The 16,732-nt window shown below is 44.6% G+C and overlaps 1 protein-coding gene and 1 long non-coding RNA gene across 2 annotated transcripts in view; both read right to left on the minus strand.

The window, feature by feature from the left end:
- rev3l (REV3 like, DNA directed polymerase zeta catalytic subunit) overlaps positions 1–16,066 on the minus strand; it is a 99,426-nt gene extending 83,360 nt beyond the window's left edge. Inside the window, 1 exon segment of the mRNA XM_034162452.1 lies at positions 15,802–16,066. Coding sequence (XP_034018343.1) covers positions 15,802–15,940 — 139 coding nt within the window. The 5' untranslated portion in view covers positions 15,941–16,066.
- On the minus strand, positions 564–15,750 carry LOC117503246. The gene is made up of 3 exons (XR_004558528.1): positions 15,738–15,750; positions 1,844–1,847; positions 564–792 (listed from the first exon to the last, which is right to left on the minus strand). It is a non-coding gene; the product is annotated as an uncharacterized LOC117503246 (long non-coding RNA).
- Positions 16,067–16,732: the final 666 nt, after the last annotated feature.

Consider the following 16,732-nt stretch of genomic DNA (forward strand, 5'->3'; position numbering starts at 1 on the left):
TGATTCATACAGCGTCTTCATGATGTGTCGTCCAACTGGTGTGTTTCTATGTGCATGATCCAGCACACAGACACCTCAGTGTGGAGAAGGCCACGGACACACCCATGTTTCACCTGACTGCAGCAGATTGATGGTTACTTTGGAGAGGCAGGGAAGGACCGGCTGCCTGCCCGTGTGGTTGCCATCCAGGACCAAATGTGGTTCCGCTGTGTCATGGATGCAGCAAAGTGCAGCAACAGCGCATCGGACTCCACTTTCAGTGAGAGTTAAAGTTTTTTGCTTGTTGCTTTTGCACTGATTTTCATTGTTTTTTGTTGGGGGGGGGGGTCTCCCCACTGGATCTGGAAAAAAAAAAAAGACTTAAAAGCTCTGGAGAAAAACACGGAAAGTTAAATGCAACAACTTACACGTAACGAGGTGAAAGCTTCACTGATGAAAACGTGTGTGTGTGTGTGTAACATGAGGCGGTGCTGCACCCCCTCCTTCAGATATACCTGCAGATGTGAACTTAATGGCTTTGAGTTCACTCACTCACTCACACTCTGTTGAATGGCAGGTTGAAAGTAGCTCCGCCCCCAGCACTGATTCAATCTTTTCTCTGGCTGCCAAATTCCTTCAGTCTTTTTAAACGAGGACTTAATCCGTCTTCAAACAGAGCAGCGTTCCCGGCGGAGCGCCGAGGGCTTGGGCTCAGTCCCCCCCCCCCGGTCACAAAGGGACAGGAAGAGAAAAGAAGAGTCTGAGACTGAGCCGAGGACCTGAACTGAACCAACAACACGTGCCAGCGTGGGCCTGCGGACCACACAGGGCGACGGAACATCCGGAAGAAACCCGCCGGACAGCAGGTCCGTTTCTGGGCCCGGATTCCACTGCCGCACAGCAAGACAAATTACGTCCAGTTCCCCCATCCTCCTCATCCAGTGAGTAGCTTCCATCTCACCGCCCGGATAACGGAAACTGCCCAACTTCAACTCCAGTGCCCCCTGCTGTGACGTGAACGGGAACAACTTCAGGATTCTGCTCCGACTTTCTGCAGCACGACCTCGACTACACACCAGAATTCAGACTTCTGGTCTCTGGACGTTGTGTAATTTAGTCTGTCCTGGTCCAACACCGAGGCTGGACGTCCACAAACTACATGTGTCCTTCAGGTCTTTGCCATGTTTTCAGTCCTACACACGTATGAATCAGTGGACAAGAGACAGACAGAGACGCAGACAGACAGACAGAGAGACACACAGAGAGAGAGACAGACAGAGAAAGACACAGAGAGGCACAGACAGGCACAGAGACACAAAGAGACAGACAGAGACACAGAGAGACAGACACATTCACAGGCAGACAGACAGAGACAGACAGAGACACAGAGTGTGTGCAATTACAGAACTATAAAAAGACGGATGGTTTTTGGTTTGGATTATAAAAGACGGATGGTTTTTGGTTTGGATTATAAAAGACGGTTGTTGGTCAAATATAAAAGCAGCTGTTTTAGCGTCTGTTGCGCCGCAGTTATTTATTCCGTGATTATTTTTTTTTAACATGTCAGTGCGCCGTGCTGTGAATATTCATGCTTGTGCTTCCTGACTGGGGATCTGAAACAGCAGATTAACCAAAGACGGCGGGAGGAAAAGGTGAAATTTGTTTGCACTGAAATTGTCAAAATTAGAAACACACAAAGTAAAAAAAAAAAAAACAAAAAAAAAAAACTAAACTATAATTAAAGTTTTATATGTGTAAAATGTTTTTCTTTTTTGCCACAAACAGAAAAACAAACTAAACATGTGTCCTCCACTCTAAAGAACCTTTCTGGGTCCTGGTTCCATCCAGGCAGAGAGTCCACTACCTCCCTCATGTAGCCGTGTGATACTTGGGCATCAGCTGGACCTCCTCCAGGTGTCGGGGTCTTGGATCACGTTGAGGGACGTGTGCTGCATGGACATAATATCGTAACTGACCTTCATCCACAAAGCAAGGAGCACATCTCATGTGAGTATGGAACTGTTCTCCTGACACAGCAGTACCGGAGAACCCTCAGCACAGACTGAGAACTAAAGACGTCCCGTCACAGCCTGAAGCCAAAGATTCAAGTCCAAGTCTCAGAGCCATAATTTAAGACTGGAAGCATCAGGACCCTGAAGACCTGAACCTTCGTTCTCCTACAAATGACATCACCAAACGCATCTGTCTCAACCTCCCGACTCCGCGCGTTCTTCCTAAGCAGAACTATATGAAAGGGGAACATGAATGTTTCTGATGATTTAAGTGAAATGTTTCACAAATTTTACACTTTCAGTGAGAGCTTTGATCCAGGACAAGCACCAAAACATATCCTGACTCCTCACTCTGCAACACACTGTAGGCCTCCAGTGAGTCTCCAAAGGTCACAGCATCAGCTACCAAATCAAGGCGAGTGACCCTTTTCTCACTAGTAAAGGCACCCAAGTGGACTCCAGGACCTGAGTCAGAACCCTGTCCAGGAAAGCAGGAAACAGACCATAACCAGGACACTCCCTGAACAAATACTAGACTCACTGGGAAGACGTCACTCTGACATCACAGTACCTGCTCACAGGTACTTATCTCAGGGTGTTCCAGTGTACCCTGATCACTCCCCTATGTAGATCTGGAGTCCAGACAGTGTTGGTGCTGATCTCCAGATTCTACAGCATAAAGCGGCTTAAGCGTGACCTGAGCCCAAGTCTCAAACTCGAGTCCCTACGTCTGAGATAACTATGTCCCACTGAGTTAAATTTTTTCACTGTTAGAACCCGTCCAAATTGGTGTTGGCAATCCAGCTCAAGTCGTATTCGGAGAGAATCTGACTTAAGACGGATACAACTGAGCCCCGTTACCTCGCGAACGCGCAAGTCATGATTCAGCTTTACTCGCGGTTAAGTTGTGGATGCTGACAATTTAGACTACCTATAAAAGTCCATTTTGATGTAAGCATTTTTTGGGGGGGGGGGGGGGGGGGGGCATCAGTGTGGACGATTCAGGACAATAATTTCTTCATCCGGAGTGGGTTTGGAATCTTTTTTCCTCCTCCGGCTGCTGTAGGTCAGCGATGAGGGTGGATGATTCTGTGCATGTACAAGTTCCGGCCCGATGGGAACTGGCAGTAAGGATCTAAAGAGTCACACCCAAAAACTTTGAATCATCAGGAATCTTCCGCACTGATGAAGTCCTCACCGCTGACCTGCAGCCGGAGGAGAAAATAAAGATTCCGAACCAACTCCAGATAAAGAAATCATCACCATCCAAGAAGGAATCACGCTTCAAATGGTCGAAACTATTATCATATGGCTAAGGTGAGCTGATCTGAAGATTTTTTGGTCAACTTAGTTAACTCACGATTTCAGATAACTTTTGTGGATCCCAACTCACGCAAATTAACAGGGTTCACCTGTAGGTTTTTTCTGAGTCTGAACGGCACCATTCAGATTTAAGCCTTAAGGACTTAAGATTCTTTTGTTCGCAGACGTGTGAATGCAAATGTCGCTGGAATTGGGCTAGTTTGGGGATTATGACGTTATAGTTCCGGTTTCACACAGTCGGCATTCGGGTCATGTGCAAACCCCCTGCCAAATTCTGAAAATTAACTTTGTCCAAACTTCATAAAGCATCTTGTTTGTCTTTAGTAGTAGTTTGTGATGGCCACAAAAAGAATCCATAGAGCAGGAAATACAAAACAATTTGGGCAGAATGTGTTGGAGCCAGAATATATTCGAACAGGAACATCTCACGGGCGCAAGAAGATGGCAAACCAGCGCTGCAGCGAGATAAAGAACCTCAAGGCCAAGAGGTGAAGGATCACAATGACAGAACAAGAAGAACTTAGCTCGAGTGTGTAGGATGGGGCGGATTTGACTGCTGCCCCCAGTGTGAACAGGGCTCCTCCCCTGATAAACTCTGCTGTGTCACATGACGGCTGGTGTGTTCAGTAAAAATAAGCGGTTTTCAGCGTTCGACATCACAGCACCAAAACAAACCTGATGTTTGTCGCCCTCGTTTGTTTAACTGGTTTTTGCTGGCACGGCGGACAGCGCGGGACATCAGCCATCCAGCTAATCAATAATTAAAGCAGCTCAGTTTGCTTTAATCAATATTTCTAATTAGTTTTTACAGCCATCCCACATCCGTTTCCAAACAGGCGGAGCAGGAATGTTGATGTAAACATGTTTTGTACCTCTGAATGTTGACGCTGCTTCATCTGCTTGGCTGCGACTCTATTAAAGGAAAGGCCTCTGATTTACTGAATGAACATGAACGTGTCACGGTTTGATAATACGCTGAACATGACTCACACCGCCGGCATCCGGCGTGATTCTGAGTGAACCGCTGCTGCGTGTACAGGCGATAGATGTCACTCATTAGCCAGAAACGAGTCACTGCGGGGCTGCAAGGCCTCACAAAAGCCACCCGAGGTGAGTAAGCCTGTGTGAGACCTGGACCACACCACCCGCCGTGAAGGGGGTGGAGCTAAGCCCATTCACTTCTTACAGTGTGTGTGTGTGGACAAGTCCTCCTGAGACCAAAGAGTCCACTGGAAATGAGAAAAAGAAGGATAAAGGAGAAGCAGGAAAAGTGAGTGTGAAGGTGAACTTCTATCATCTGATAAACTGAGGAAACGATGACATGCTGCAGGTCATCAAACTGAGGGTTCCGCTCGCATGGACACACGGAGGCACCGTTATGTGGCCAGTGATCAGAGGAAATGGTTCCAACACTGAGCATCATGCAAAAAAACACACCTCACCTTTCACAATAAAAGGCCCAGACATACACTGCTGCTACAATAACAATAATATTTTTTGTAGCACTTTTTCAACTTATATACAAACTACTTCCCAAAATAAAATGCAGTAAAGTGTCTGTCATGGATTGAGGAAACGTATGAGCAACATATACAAAATTCTATAATCCGTTCATGCTAGTTTTTGTTCTGTAAAAGTTCTTTTCTCATTCGTTACATTTGTTCCTTGTCAGCTGATGTCCTGGCAAGTCCACTGAAAAATTTTTGTGCGTGCCGAAAACTTTGAGTGAACATGAGATTGAGAGCTTTCTTTATGGTTTTAGGTTTGTTCTCCATTTTGTCTTCTACTTGTTCGTTACTTCTACGATATTCAAATGCGTTCAAACTAGGGACGCACCAATCCACACTTTTTCACTTCCAATCCGATGCCGATAGCGGAATTTGGAGATCTGCTGATAACGATACATTTCCGATCCGATACCAGAGTTCTGTTTGCTTTAATATTATTATCATTAATGTTGATTTAATGAAGTCTTGCTCCAAAAAAAAAAAAGAAAAAAAAAAATGCTGGTGTGCCGTGGTGTCTGCTCTATCACTGTATTACGTTACTAAACCATATATTGATTTATAACAGAAAACTGTCAAATGGGGGAATAAATCTAAATGTAAAGATGATTGACTATATCAGAGCAGTAAAGTGATCAGTCCGTGTGAACGCCACGCATCGCCATTCTTGTCTGGATGGACAAGACTAAGAGTCAAGCTTTCAAATGAATTAAAGCTCTGTCTGGGTTTTTGATTAATTAATAAGCTGGAATGGAAGATTGCTGCTAATCCTCCGCCCCGGCCCGTGCTACGAGCATTCTGACAGTTAGTGTGACTCGGGGGTGTTGACTCATTTAAACTAACATATTCATCCTGCTGTAACCAGGTTTCTGTAAGGCAGAATAAATCAATATGTTGATCAATTATTATATCATTTACCAACAGGGACTTAGAAGAGAGAGACCTAATGTTTAATAGACCACATTTAACTGTTTTAGTCTGTGGTGCAGTTGAAGGTGCTATATTATTTTTTCTTTTTGAATTTTTATGCTTAAATAGATTTTTGCTGGTTATTGGTGGTCTGGGAGCAGGCACCGTCTCTACGGGGATGGGGTAATGAGGGGATGGCAGGGGGAGAGAAGCTGCAGAGAGGTGTGTAAGACTACAACTCTGCTTCCTGGTCCCAACCCTGGATAGTCACGGTTTGGAGGATTTAAGAAAATTGGCCAGATTTCTAGAAATGAGAGCTGCTCCATCCAAAGTGGGATGGATGCCGTCTCTCCTAACAAGACCAGGTTTTCCCCAGAAGCTTTGCCAATTATCTATGAAGCCCACCTCATTTTTTGGACACCACTCAGACAGCCAGCAATTCAAGGAGAACATGCGGCTAAACATGTCACTCCCGGTCCGATTGGGGAGGGGCCCAGAGAAAACTACAGAGTCCGACATTGTTTTTGCAAAGTTACACACCGATTTAATGTTAATTTTAGTGACCTCCGATTGGCGTAACCGGGTGTCATTACTGCCGACGTGAATTACAATCTTACCAAATTTACGCTTAGCCTTAGCCAGCAGTTTCAAATTTCCTTCAATGTCGCCTGCTCTGGCCCCCGGAAGACAATTGACTATGGTTGCTGGTGTCGCTAACTTCACATTTCTCAAAACAGAGTCGCCAATAACCAGAGTTTGATCCTCGGCGGGTGTGTCGTCGAGTGGGGAAAAACGGTTAGAGATGTGAACGGGTTGGCGGTGTACACGGGGCTTCTGTTTAGGGCTACGCTTCCTCCTCACAGTCACCCAGTCGGCCTGCTTTCCCGGCTGCTCGGGATCTGCCAGGGGGTAACTAACGGCGGCTAAGCTACCTTGGTCCGCACCGACTACAGGGGCCTGGCTAGCTGTAGAATTTTCCACGGTGCGGAGCCGAGTCTCCAATTCGCCCAGCCTGGCCTCCAAAGCTACGAATAAGCTACACTTATTACAAGTACCGTTACTGCTAAAGGAGGCCGAGGAATAACTAAACATTTCACACCCAGAGCAGAAAAGTGCGGGAGAGACAGGAGAAGCCGCCATGCTAAACCGGCTAAGAGCTAGTAGCTACGCTAAGCTAGCGGATTCCTAAAAACACGCAAAGTGAATAATGTGTAAATAATTTAGAGGTGATTCAGCAGAAGGAGTGCTTTAGTTAAGGCACGTAAAGATTACACTGGGAAACAAATCGTAATCTAGATAACTAGATCAATCTAACTGCGCAGATTAAACAGCTAACAGATACAGAAAAACACCGCTGTGCTCCGGAACAGGAAGTGATACAATACCGCAGTGAGAGCCAACCACCAGTAGAGGCAAGCAACATTTGCATTCAGACCTCAGCGAATCCTGCTCAAATCCGGCTCCCCCAGCGCATATATATATATATATATATATGTCTAAAAAATTGTTCAGTTGAATGCAGGTCTTTGTGATGCCAGTAAAAATGTGACGTCTATCAGAACCCTAAATCCACCAGAGACTGACGGATTAAGCGATATTTCAATCAGATGCTAATCAGGCTGTCATAATGTGACTACACCTGAAGAGGTTCACCAAAATGGTGCACATCCCTGGACAGAGTAGCGTGATGCAAATAAGAGTCAACGACCCCCCCGGATGAGACGCCACGCCATCACAGGTCATTTCTATAGCTGAGAAAATGAACTACCCAAATTAAAGATAATGCATTAATCTGACTTGTCTCAAGAAAACTGGCTGTAAAAGTGATGATTTAATAATTATATTTAGAATAAATTAGCCTCATCATAATATTTTTTTGGAATATTTGCTCATTTTGAAATGGATGCCTGCAACACGTTTCAAAAAAGTTAGGACAAAAGACTGGGAAAGTTGATGAATGCTCAAAGAACACCTGTTTGGAACATTCCAGAGGTGAACAGGTTAATTGGAAACAGGTGAGCGTCATGATTGGGTATAAAAGGAGCATCCCCAAAAGGCTCAGCCATTCACAAGCAAAGATGGGGTGAGGATCACCAATTTGTGAACAACAGCGTGAAAAAAATAGTCCAACAGTTTAAGAACAATGTTTCTCAATGTTCAATTGCAAGGAATTTAGGGATTCCATCATCTACAGTTCATAATATAATCAGAAGATTCAGAGAATCTGGAGAACTTTCTACCCGTAAGCGGCAAGGCTGAAAACCAACACTGAATGCCCGTGACCTTCGATCCCTCAGGCGTCACTGCATTAAAAACCAATATCATTGTGTAAAGGATCTTACCGCGTGCGCTCAGGAACACTTCAGAAAACCATTGTCAGTTAACACAGTTCGTCGCTACATCTACAAGTTAAAACTACCATGCAAAGTGAAAGCTGTACATCAACAACATCCAGAAACGCCGCCACCTTCGCTGGGCCCGAGCTCATTTGAAATGGACAGACACAAAGTGGAAAAGTGTGCTGTGGTCTGATGAGTCCACATTTCAAATTGTTTTTGGAAATCATGGACGTCGTGTCCTCTGGACAAAAGAGCAAAAAGACCATCCAGATTGTTACCAGTACAAAGTTCAAAAGCCAGCATCTGTGATGGTATGGGGGTGTGTTAGTGCCCATGGCACGGGCAACTTACACATCTGTGATGGCACCATCAATGCTGAAAGGTACATCCAGGTTTTGGAGCAACACATGCTGCCATCCAAGCAACGTCTTTTTCAGGGACGTCCCTGCTTATTTCAGCAAGACAATGCCAAGCCACATTCTGCACGTGTTACAACAGCGTGGCTTCGTAGTAAAAGAGTGCAGGTACTAGACTGGCCTGCCTGCAGTCCAGACCTGTCACCCATTGAAAATGTGTGGCGCATTATGAAGAACAAAATACGACAACGGAGACCCCGGACTGTTGAACAACTGAAGTCGTACATCAAGCAAGAATGGGAAAGAATTCCACCTACAAAGCTTCAACAATTAGTGTCCTCAGTTCCCAAACGCTTATTGAGTGTTGTTAGAAGGAAAGGTGATGTAACACAGTGGTAAACATACCACTGTCCCAGCTTTTTAGAAACCTGTTGCAGACATTTCAAAATGAGCAAATATTTGCACAAAAACAATAAAGTTTATCAGTTTGAATATTAAATATCTTGTCTTTGTGGTGTATTCAATTGAATATAGGTTGAAGAGGATTTGAAAATCATTGTATTCTGTTTTTATTTACATTTTACACAACATCCCAACTTCATTGGAATTGGGGTTTTAAGTCTGGTGGACATAACCGGGGCGCGGACTGTCCAGAGGACGCCACAGAGGAACCAGTAAAGAGTTAAAGAAACAATGAACTTTCCCCTAATGAGCCGGAGTCTCTGAATCCACAGATTATCCCATTAACGGATCAGAGAGGAATTCCTTCAGATGGCATTAAGGGTTCCCCTGGAGAGAGGCTAGGGGGAGGGGCAAAGAACAGAGAGGCCCTCCCTCCCCGCGTGGCCTCATTCAGGACAATCCGTCACGCTCACCGTCCACACTGACACACACCCAACAAACAGCAAAAACCCGATTCCTCCTGCTGTCGCTTCAGCAGCTTCCCAACATCACGGCTAAAGATCAGCACTGTCAAACCTCAAAAGGTTGCAGCGGATTCAACTCGACAACGTGAAGAGACGCTGCCCATTTACCGCAACAAGTCCTCCAACCAGACCGGATCAGAGTGATGGCGGTGCAGCGCCGGTCACGAGCACATTCTTCACAACAGAGGCGTTCCTATTTCCAGCCTGCCGAGTTATTCCAGAAGTGAGCACGCGCCAACAAAGAGAGGGAGGAAAGAGGAGGAAACATGGCGTCGGGTTGCAGAGGGCTGGTGGTGAGAGCGAGCGTGGAACCGTTCGGTCAGGGAAGGACAGGGAGCACAGGCAAGGGGTTGTAGCCAGAACCACATGTTGCAGCTGCACCGCTGACCTCTTACACTAGAGTAAGTACGCTGATGAGAACAAGGCTGAGAGAGAGACACACACACACACACACACACACACACACACACACACACACACACACACACACACACACACACACACACACACACACACACACACACACACACACACTCTCTCTCCAGGCCACTGCATTAGCGATAAATATCAGCATGAAGGCAAGATATTTTAGTGCCGACTAGTAAACACGCTCTACAAACACGTCTGTAACGTTACTGCAGCAACATGGACAACAAAAGAACACCACATACAGTGTTACAAACACACTGCACTCGGACAGAGTCCATTCAACACTCTGGTGTCAGGAGTATTTTCAAGATTGTACCATACCTTCAATAGTTCCCTTTTTAAAAAGTACTTTGAGTATAATGCCCACGTGTTGCATATCAAAATGTTCAGAACAACCTCAGCTTCCTGAATGTGCGGCCCATTTGTCTAAAACACTATAAAGAAAAAAGTATTTGGCTCAGAATCTAAAATTTTTTTCTGAAAACTCTTTAAAACTTTTTGAAAACATATTCGTGTGGACAAACTGCTTTGGTGCTCCAAAGTCTCCGAGTCACAAAAGTTATGTAATATATATCTGATAAATTGTAGACTGTACAATGAATGTACAAATTAAAAAAAAAAAACATAATTTCACATACTGAGTGAAAATGCTGTCAGTCACTGTATATTACTACATTCTGAGTAATTTAGATAAAATGTCATTAAATGAAGACTGTATATTACATATCAAGCTTCATTCCTTCCTCCGTTCATTACATTTCCATTTTGTTATAACTGAACTGCACATGTTCACTCTTCATATCCATCACTAATTTTGACTTTTATACCACAAATAACTAATACAGAGAGATTTATGGTCAATTTGAAATTGTCAGACTAACGGCATCAGGTTGCAGCAACTTTCTGCAGCAACGTCTCACACAGACTGGGTACAGTCAGTCTGCTGAAAGAGACATATCATGTGACCTTCTTCGGCTTCTGGGATTGGCTGTGAACAAAGATCATCTGGGGGCAGAATGATTAGCACAGTAGTGTTTTTGTTACATCCAGCCTCCCGCACGCTCTACCCAGGCTCCACCCCTTACTTGATGCGTTTTCATCTATTCAGTGGCAAAAAGAAGGTCCTTGTGCTCTGACAATAGCATTAATAAACCCGTTTGCTTCTGCTTGCTAATGCGGTGTTTGCATTACAAATAAGCCAAGTTTTCAGCAATTTCAAACATTTAATTATGCTGCAGGTTTACCTCACCTGTGATCGTCTGTTCAGTGGCCAAAAGAAGACTCAGACTTTGTTCACCCACTTATTTCAATGAAGAGTCGGCACAGGGGGTTGGGTGGGGGGGGGCGCTGTCCCAGCAGTCATAAAGTGAGTGGCGGGGTTCACCCTGGACAGTATGCCAGTCTATCGCAGGGCCACATAGACAGATAAAGACACTTGCACGCACACCTACGGCTGGTTTACAGTCCACCTAACCTGTGTGTCTTTGGATGTGGGAGGAAGCCGGAGCACCAGAGGGAACCCGCACGAACATGGGGAACAAACTCCACACAGAAAGGGCAGGAAGCAATCCCATGACCTTCTTGCTGTGAGGCAACAGTGCTAACCACTAATCCACCGTGCTACGTTATAGTAACGTTAATTAGCCCGTTATCTTCTGCTTGCTAACAATGTTTGATAATCAATAAATAATGCACGGATTCAATTCATTTAGCCTCTTGTTCCTTGAAGCAGCCACACCACATTGTGATAATATAGGTCACGTTGTGACTTATAGATTGGTGCGCCACAACCCCCCCCACCCCGCCGGTGCACATTTGGACAAACAGTCCGGCGTAGTTTTTTTCCTCTTCACGATGCCTTTTTGGACAGATGTGCCGACTTCACCGAGACACAGTGGTCTGGAAAAAACAGTAATCTGGCATCAGCGTACATATTAAACACATGGCTCAGTTCTCAACATGCATCAAAACAGCCACTTGTACGGTGCGTTTACACCGACATGACCGCAGGGCCGCCACATTTGTCAGAGTGCTTTACTGTGGCCCGACATTCCTGCAGCTGAGGAGCGGCAGCGCAGAATTTATGACAAAAAACAACAACAAAAAACCAGATGTGACTCGCTAACCCGCCCCACTCTGCTCCAAATCCTTTAATCCTCACTGAGACTCGTCCTGGTGGACGCTGGATGGACTCGTCCTGAGTGTTACTGGCAAAACCCAAACCAGCAGAGTCACACCTGAGTGGAGGAATAACACTTCTAAAAATATCCAGAGACACAGAATACGCACGTCTGCGGTGTCGCGCTCTCAGCGGTCAAATGGGGTTTTAAGAGAGGATTTCAGTCGCTGTGCTGGGAAGCGTTGTACTGTTTTGCAGTGAGGACATTTGGACATCGGAGCGCTCGGCGGTCCTGCTTTATTAGAAAGCAGGACAAAAAGGAACCAGGAAGCTAAATGTCGGCCCGTCCTCTGTACTGCATGGACACGCACGCCGCAAACGTTTCCTGTGCGCACGTGAACGTGTCTGAACTTAGAATCACGCAGCTGGTTTCAGTGAGATCGGGTTCGAGCGGCGCCTGAGAGTCCATCAGAGCTCAAAGTCCTCTGACGCACCGCCGCGAGGACACGGCGGCTGAGAGAACTCCAGATGGACGGCCCGTCTTTATCCTCATCCGGTGCACAATTCAAGATGATCAATAAAACAACACTGTAAAAAAAAAAAAAAAAAAAATTTATCTCCATTTTACTGATAAAAATGTTGGACTTTCATGTCCAAGTCCCAAAGTACAAAGTCCAGTTTTAAGCAAGATTTAGGACGCATTCAAGACAATTCTGTTTGATCTGGATTTTTTGACTTTCAGTTTGGTTGGAACCAAAATATGAGACGTGAAAGCTGCCATGGACCACAATCGGGACCAGAGGACTCAAACTGGGTCTGACAAATCAAACTGGACCACGGTCCCATTTGTTCATTTGTACTTTCTGGATGGTTTAGACTTTTGAGACAAATACAGAAAGTTGAGACAGGTTACCAATTAAACAGAAGAAGAAGAGACAATCAAATTCATTTAAAGCTTTGGTGTTCTGCACATTTTATGGTGTTTCTATAAAACAGGAAGTTCTGGTTCTACTTGATATTTACATTTTGCAGTTTCATTTAACGCGTGTCTGTAATATCCAATTCACCTGATCACACCCGAATGACTCTCTGCACTTAAATAATCCGTCTCTCATTGTCCGTTTCGTTGCCGATGCTGTGAAGAGCACATGCTGCTGGTCCACGAGCGCGTAGCTACAACAAAAGGAACCCGACGCCAGACGCACTCCCGTCTACAGACCAATCAAGCACAGAGAGACACAGATGTCAGGACATCACAAGAAGTTCTTGAGTGTGAACGCAACATTGCATCGGGAAAGCAAACAAACCAGAGGAACAGTACACAATGAAACAAAAACATGAACCTTGTTTCAGACTTTCGGGTGTGAACACACCCTTAAAGTGGCTCTTTAAACAGCAACTAATTTATTATTTTTTAAAAAGCTGTTTCATTTTATATTTTAACATTAAATGAATGGATCATTAAAATATGTCCACAAAGTCAAAGTTCAGTCAAAAGACATTTGCAGAGGTAGAAGCCCCGCCCCTATTGTGCACAATTTTATAACATTCACAATCACGAGTCAAATTCACATTTTAGAAATCACTGTGTCCTGATCACAACATGAAAGACATATTCTGAGGACATAATTACAAGATGAAATGACTTAATTAAAAAATTATTTCATCATGAGGTTTATGTCGCATTAACAATCACACTGCAGTTATTGTTACATCATCTCCTGTTGCATCTATAACAGACATGTATTTATTTATGGTGTCTCTTTTTCTGGTTGAAATGCAGATACGACTAATCTACCAGACTTAAAAATGTACAGATTCATTTCCATGCTATTTTATTTGACTAAAAATAAATGTCCAAGGTTCCTTATCATTTTAATCAAGAAATCATCTCATCTGAAACAAAAAGGTAAGTTATGGTTTTAATTTACAGCTCAGAAGAAGCATTTATTTTTTATTATTTTAATTACAAGTGCTCTAATGTAAGAAGTTTTTTTTTTTTACAGTAATCAAATTAATTTTGAGGTTAAAAAACATTTGCAAGGATTTTCTTCAGAAAACTGCTGTGTATAAATGAGCAGTTCTGTGACAAGTTTCTGCCACGGCTCTGTATAAAACAGTGTTTTATACAGATCCGTCACAGATACTTCAGTCTTCTGTGTTTTGGTTTGATGCCTCGTTTCTATTGGACAGCGCAAAGCTACATCACAGCTCACAGCGGCGCAAGCTGGATTGGGTTGAACTTTGACCGTGACAGCTTGACGACAAGCGGCAACGTGTACTCCTGGTGAAGCGTCACTTTAGCTCTGTAAAACATGAAGCGTCTCACAGAAAATGAAGCTTTTTAGACCGATTAGCGATGCTTCTAATACTGTCAACGCTTCCGGCGTGAAAGGCCCTTTAGAGTCTGTCAGCTTTTTCTGTACCTCTCATTTTTTTCAGTAAAATCAGTGTCACACCTCAATTTTACAGCCCCAATATCTTAAAAACCAGTAAAACAGAAGGCAATTTTAACAGTTTGTGAAAGCATGAAGCAAAGCAGAGGTGGTCAGTTGGGAGGCTTCCGGTGATTTCACATACGATACACCGAATATTAGTCTCAACAGATGAGGTTCAGATTGTGAGGATGTAGTGAGAGAAGGTGTGTGTGGAACTGAAACCCAGTTATTTACCTGTTACTATTGGTTATAGTACAAGTGCTACTAAAACAATGCGCACACAAAGACAGGAAACACAAAATGCACCAGAAGCCACCAAAGCCATCCTTTTCCCAAAGATTTTCCAGATCCACATCGGATCTGCTGTAGTGACCATGACTGCTGGAAAAACCAAAAACCTGTAGGAACTTATTTTTTCCAAACAATTGGGGGGTGGTCATGCTCCTGGACCCCTGCTGCCACTATTCCTTTCAAATTGCCACAAATTATGTAATTTGTGTAAAAACCCAAATATTTTTTACATTTTGGAATACTTTTGGGAACTACAGACAGTGTTTAAGAGCATCACTTCAAACAGGAATTCAGCAAAGAAGCATCGTCGTTATATTTCTATCTTTTGCTTTACATTATTGTTATTATTATTATTATGTTCACCAAGGACATAATAAAATCATCCTTGTTTATTTATTGATTTGTCTGTCTGTCTGTTAGCAGGATTACGTCAAAACTACTGCACAGATTTTGATGGAATTTTCACCACAGACAGATATTAGGCCAAGAAGACTCCATTAAATGTTGGAGGTGGTCTAGACCCAGATTCTGGATCAGGATTTTCTTTAGACTTTTAAGGATTATGTCAAAACTACTTCAGGGATACAACATTATGATGTAAATCCAAGATCAGGAAGACACCATTTTCTTTCAGCTTTTAAATTAAATATCAGATTGCAACATCTTGATAGTCGGACCATTCTGGATCAGCATGCACATATTGCTGTACTGCGGAATCCAGAGCCAGGTGAAGTCCGGATCACTTTGTGAATCACATATCTGTTATTTTGAGTCCTTGTCAACCCTTGACAGAAGTCAGAAAACTCGGATTGCTCTTATCATCATTATAAGTGTTGTAATAACAGGTGTCTGTCAAAGAAATGCGTAAAACAAACAAACAAACCATCATCTCCACATGAAGGGAGCCAAAAGAGGAGGCGCTCCACAGGTTGCTGCAAACACAAAGCAGCCGCACGTGGAGGTGCAGGTCGACCTCAGAGGTGCGCGCCTCCTCACGCACGGCAGCACACAAAGCGCCAGGAGGAGGAGGAGCAGCGCAGTCCGCACACACAGCAGGAGCGGCGGCGGCGTCCGCTGCAAGATAACGGGTCCGCGCACAATCACCGCTAACTTCTCCTCCAGACAAAAGCAGGCGCGTGCGCGCTACACGCCCGAACCGAATCCGGCCAACTCACCTGCAGGCGTCGCCCCGAAGATCCGCACCACCGGAACCTTCTTGACGTCGCTGTCCCTGAAGTCGGAGCGGCACACGTCCAGCTCCCTGACGGGGCTCGTCACGTAGAAGTCCGCGGTGACGATGCGCACGGAGAACATGACGCGCGCGCCGAGTAGGAAGCCAGGAAGCTAAAAGCTCAGGAGGAGTCCATAAGAGGCGGCGAGCGGCGCCGGTCCACGGCTGGGGAACGACGACCGAGCGGAGGGGGGCGCCCTGCCGTGTCCCATGAAAAAAAGAAAAGAAAAAAAAAAAAAAGAAAAAAATCCCCGCTGCCGCTGATCTCGGTTTGGCGCGCGCGCGCCCCGAGGTACCGCCGCTGAACTCCAGCTGCGCGCGAGCGCAGCTACACTCGACGGCAAACAACAGCGAAATCCTCCGCCGGTTTATCTCACGAATAACGCTGCTAATCACCGGCCAGAAGATCCAGCCTCAGCCGGTCCGGTTCGATTTGATTCGGCAGCCGCGCTGTTGTGCTCCTTCTTCTTCTTCCATAACAGGCTGGTCCACGTTAGTTATCCAGTCAAGCCACGTGCAGTGCATGCGTATAGTACTTCCGGGAGCTACCTTCAGAGTAAAAGCACCGGCCAACAACCACATACGCAGTTTTCAGTGATACAAAGAACCAATGACTTATTTTGGAAGAATGAATCACATCTGGCAGGAACGCAGCATTTAAGACATTGTACATAATCAGAGGAGCAGAAAATTATATTTTCCAAAATATATATTTTTTATTAACGCCGCAAAAGAAATTGAGATTTTGAAAAGTCCAAACATTCCTATTTCTACAGGAAAAACAGCAACGATTTATTTTTAAAATTATTTCTTAAAAGTGACCATTTTTAAGTGACTGATTTCATTGCACGATATATAAACAAAATAAAAACTCA

The sequence above is a fragment of the Thalassophryne amazonica genome, chromosome 21, assembly GCF_902500255.1.
Source record: "Thalassophryne amazonica chromosome 21, fThaAma1.1, whole genome shotgun sequence".
Lineage (NCBI taxonomy): Eukaryota > Metazoa > Chordata > Actinopteri > Batrachoidiformes > Batrachoididae > Thalassophryne > Thalassophryne amazonica.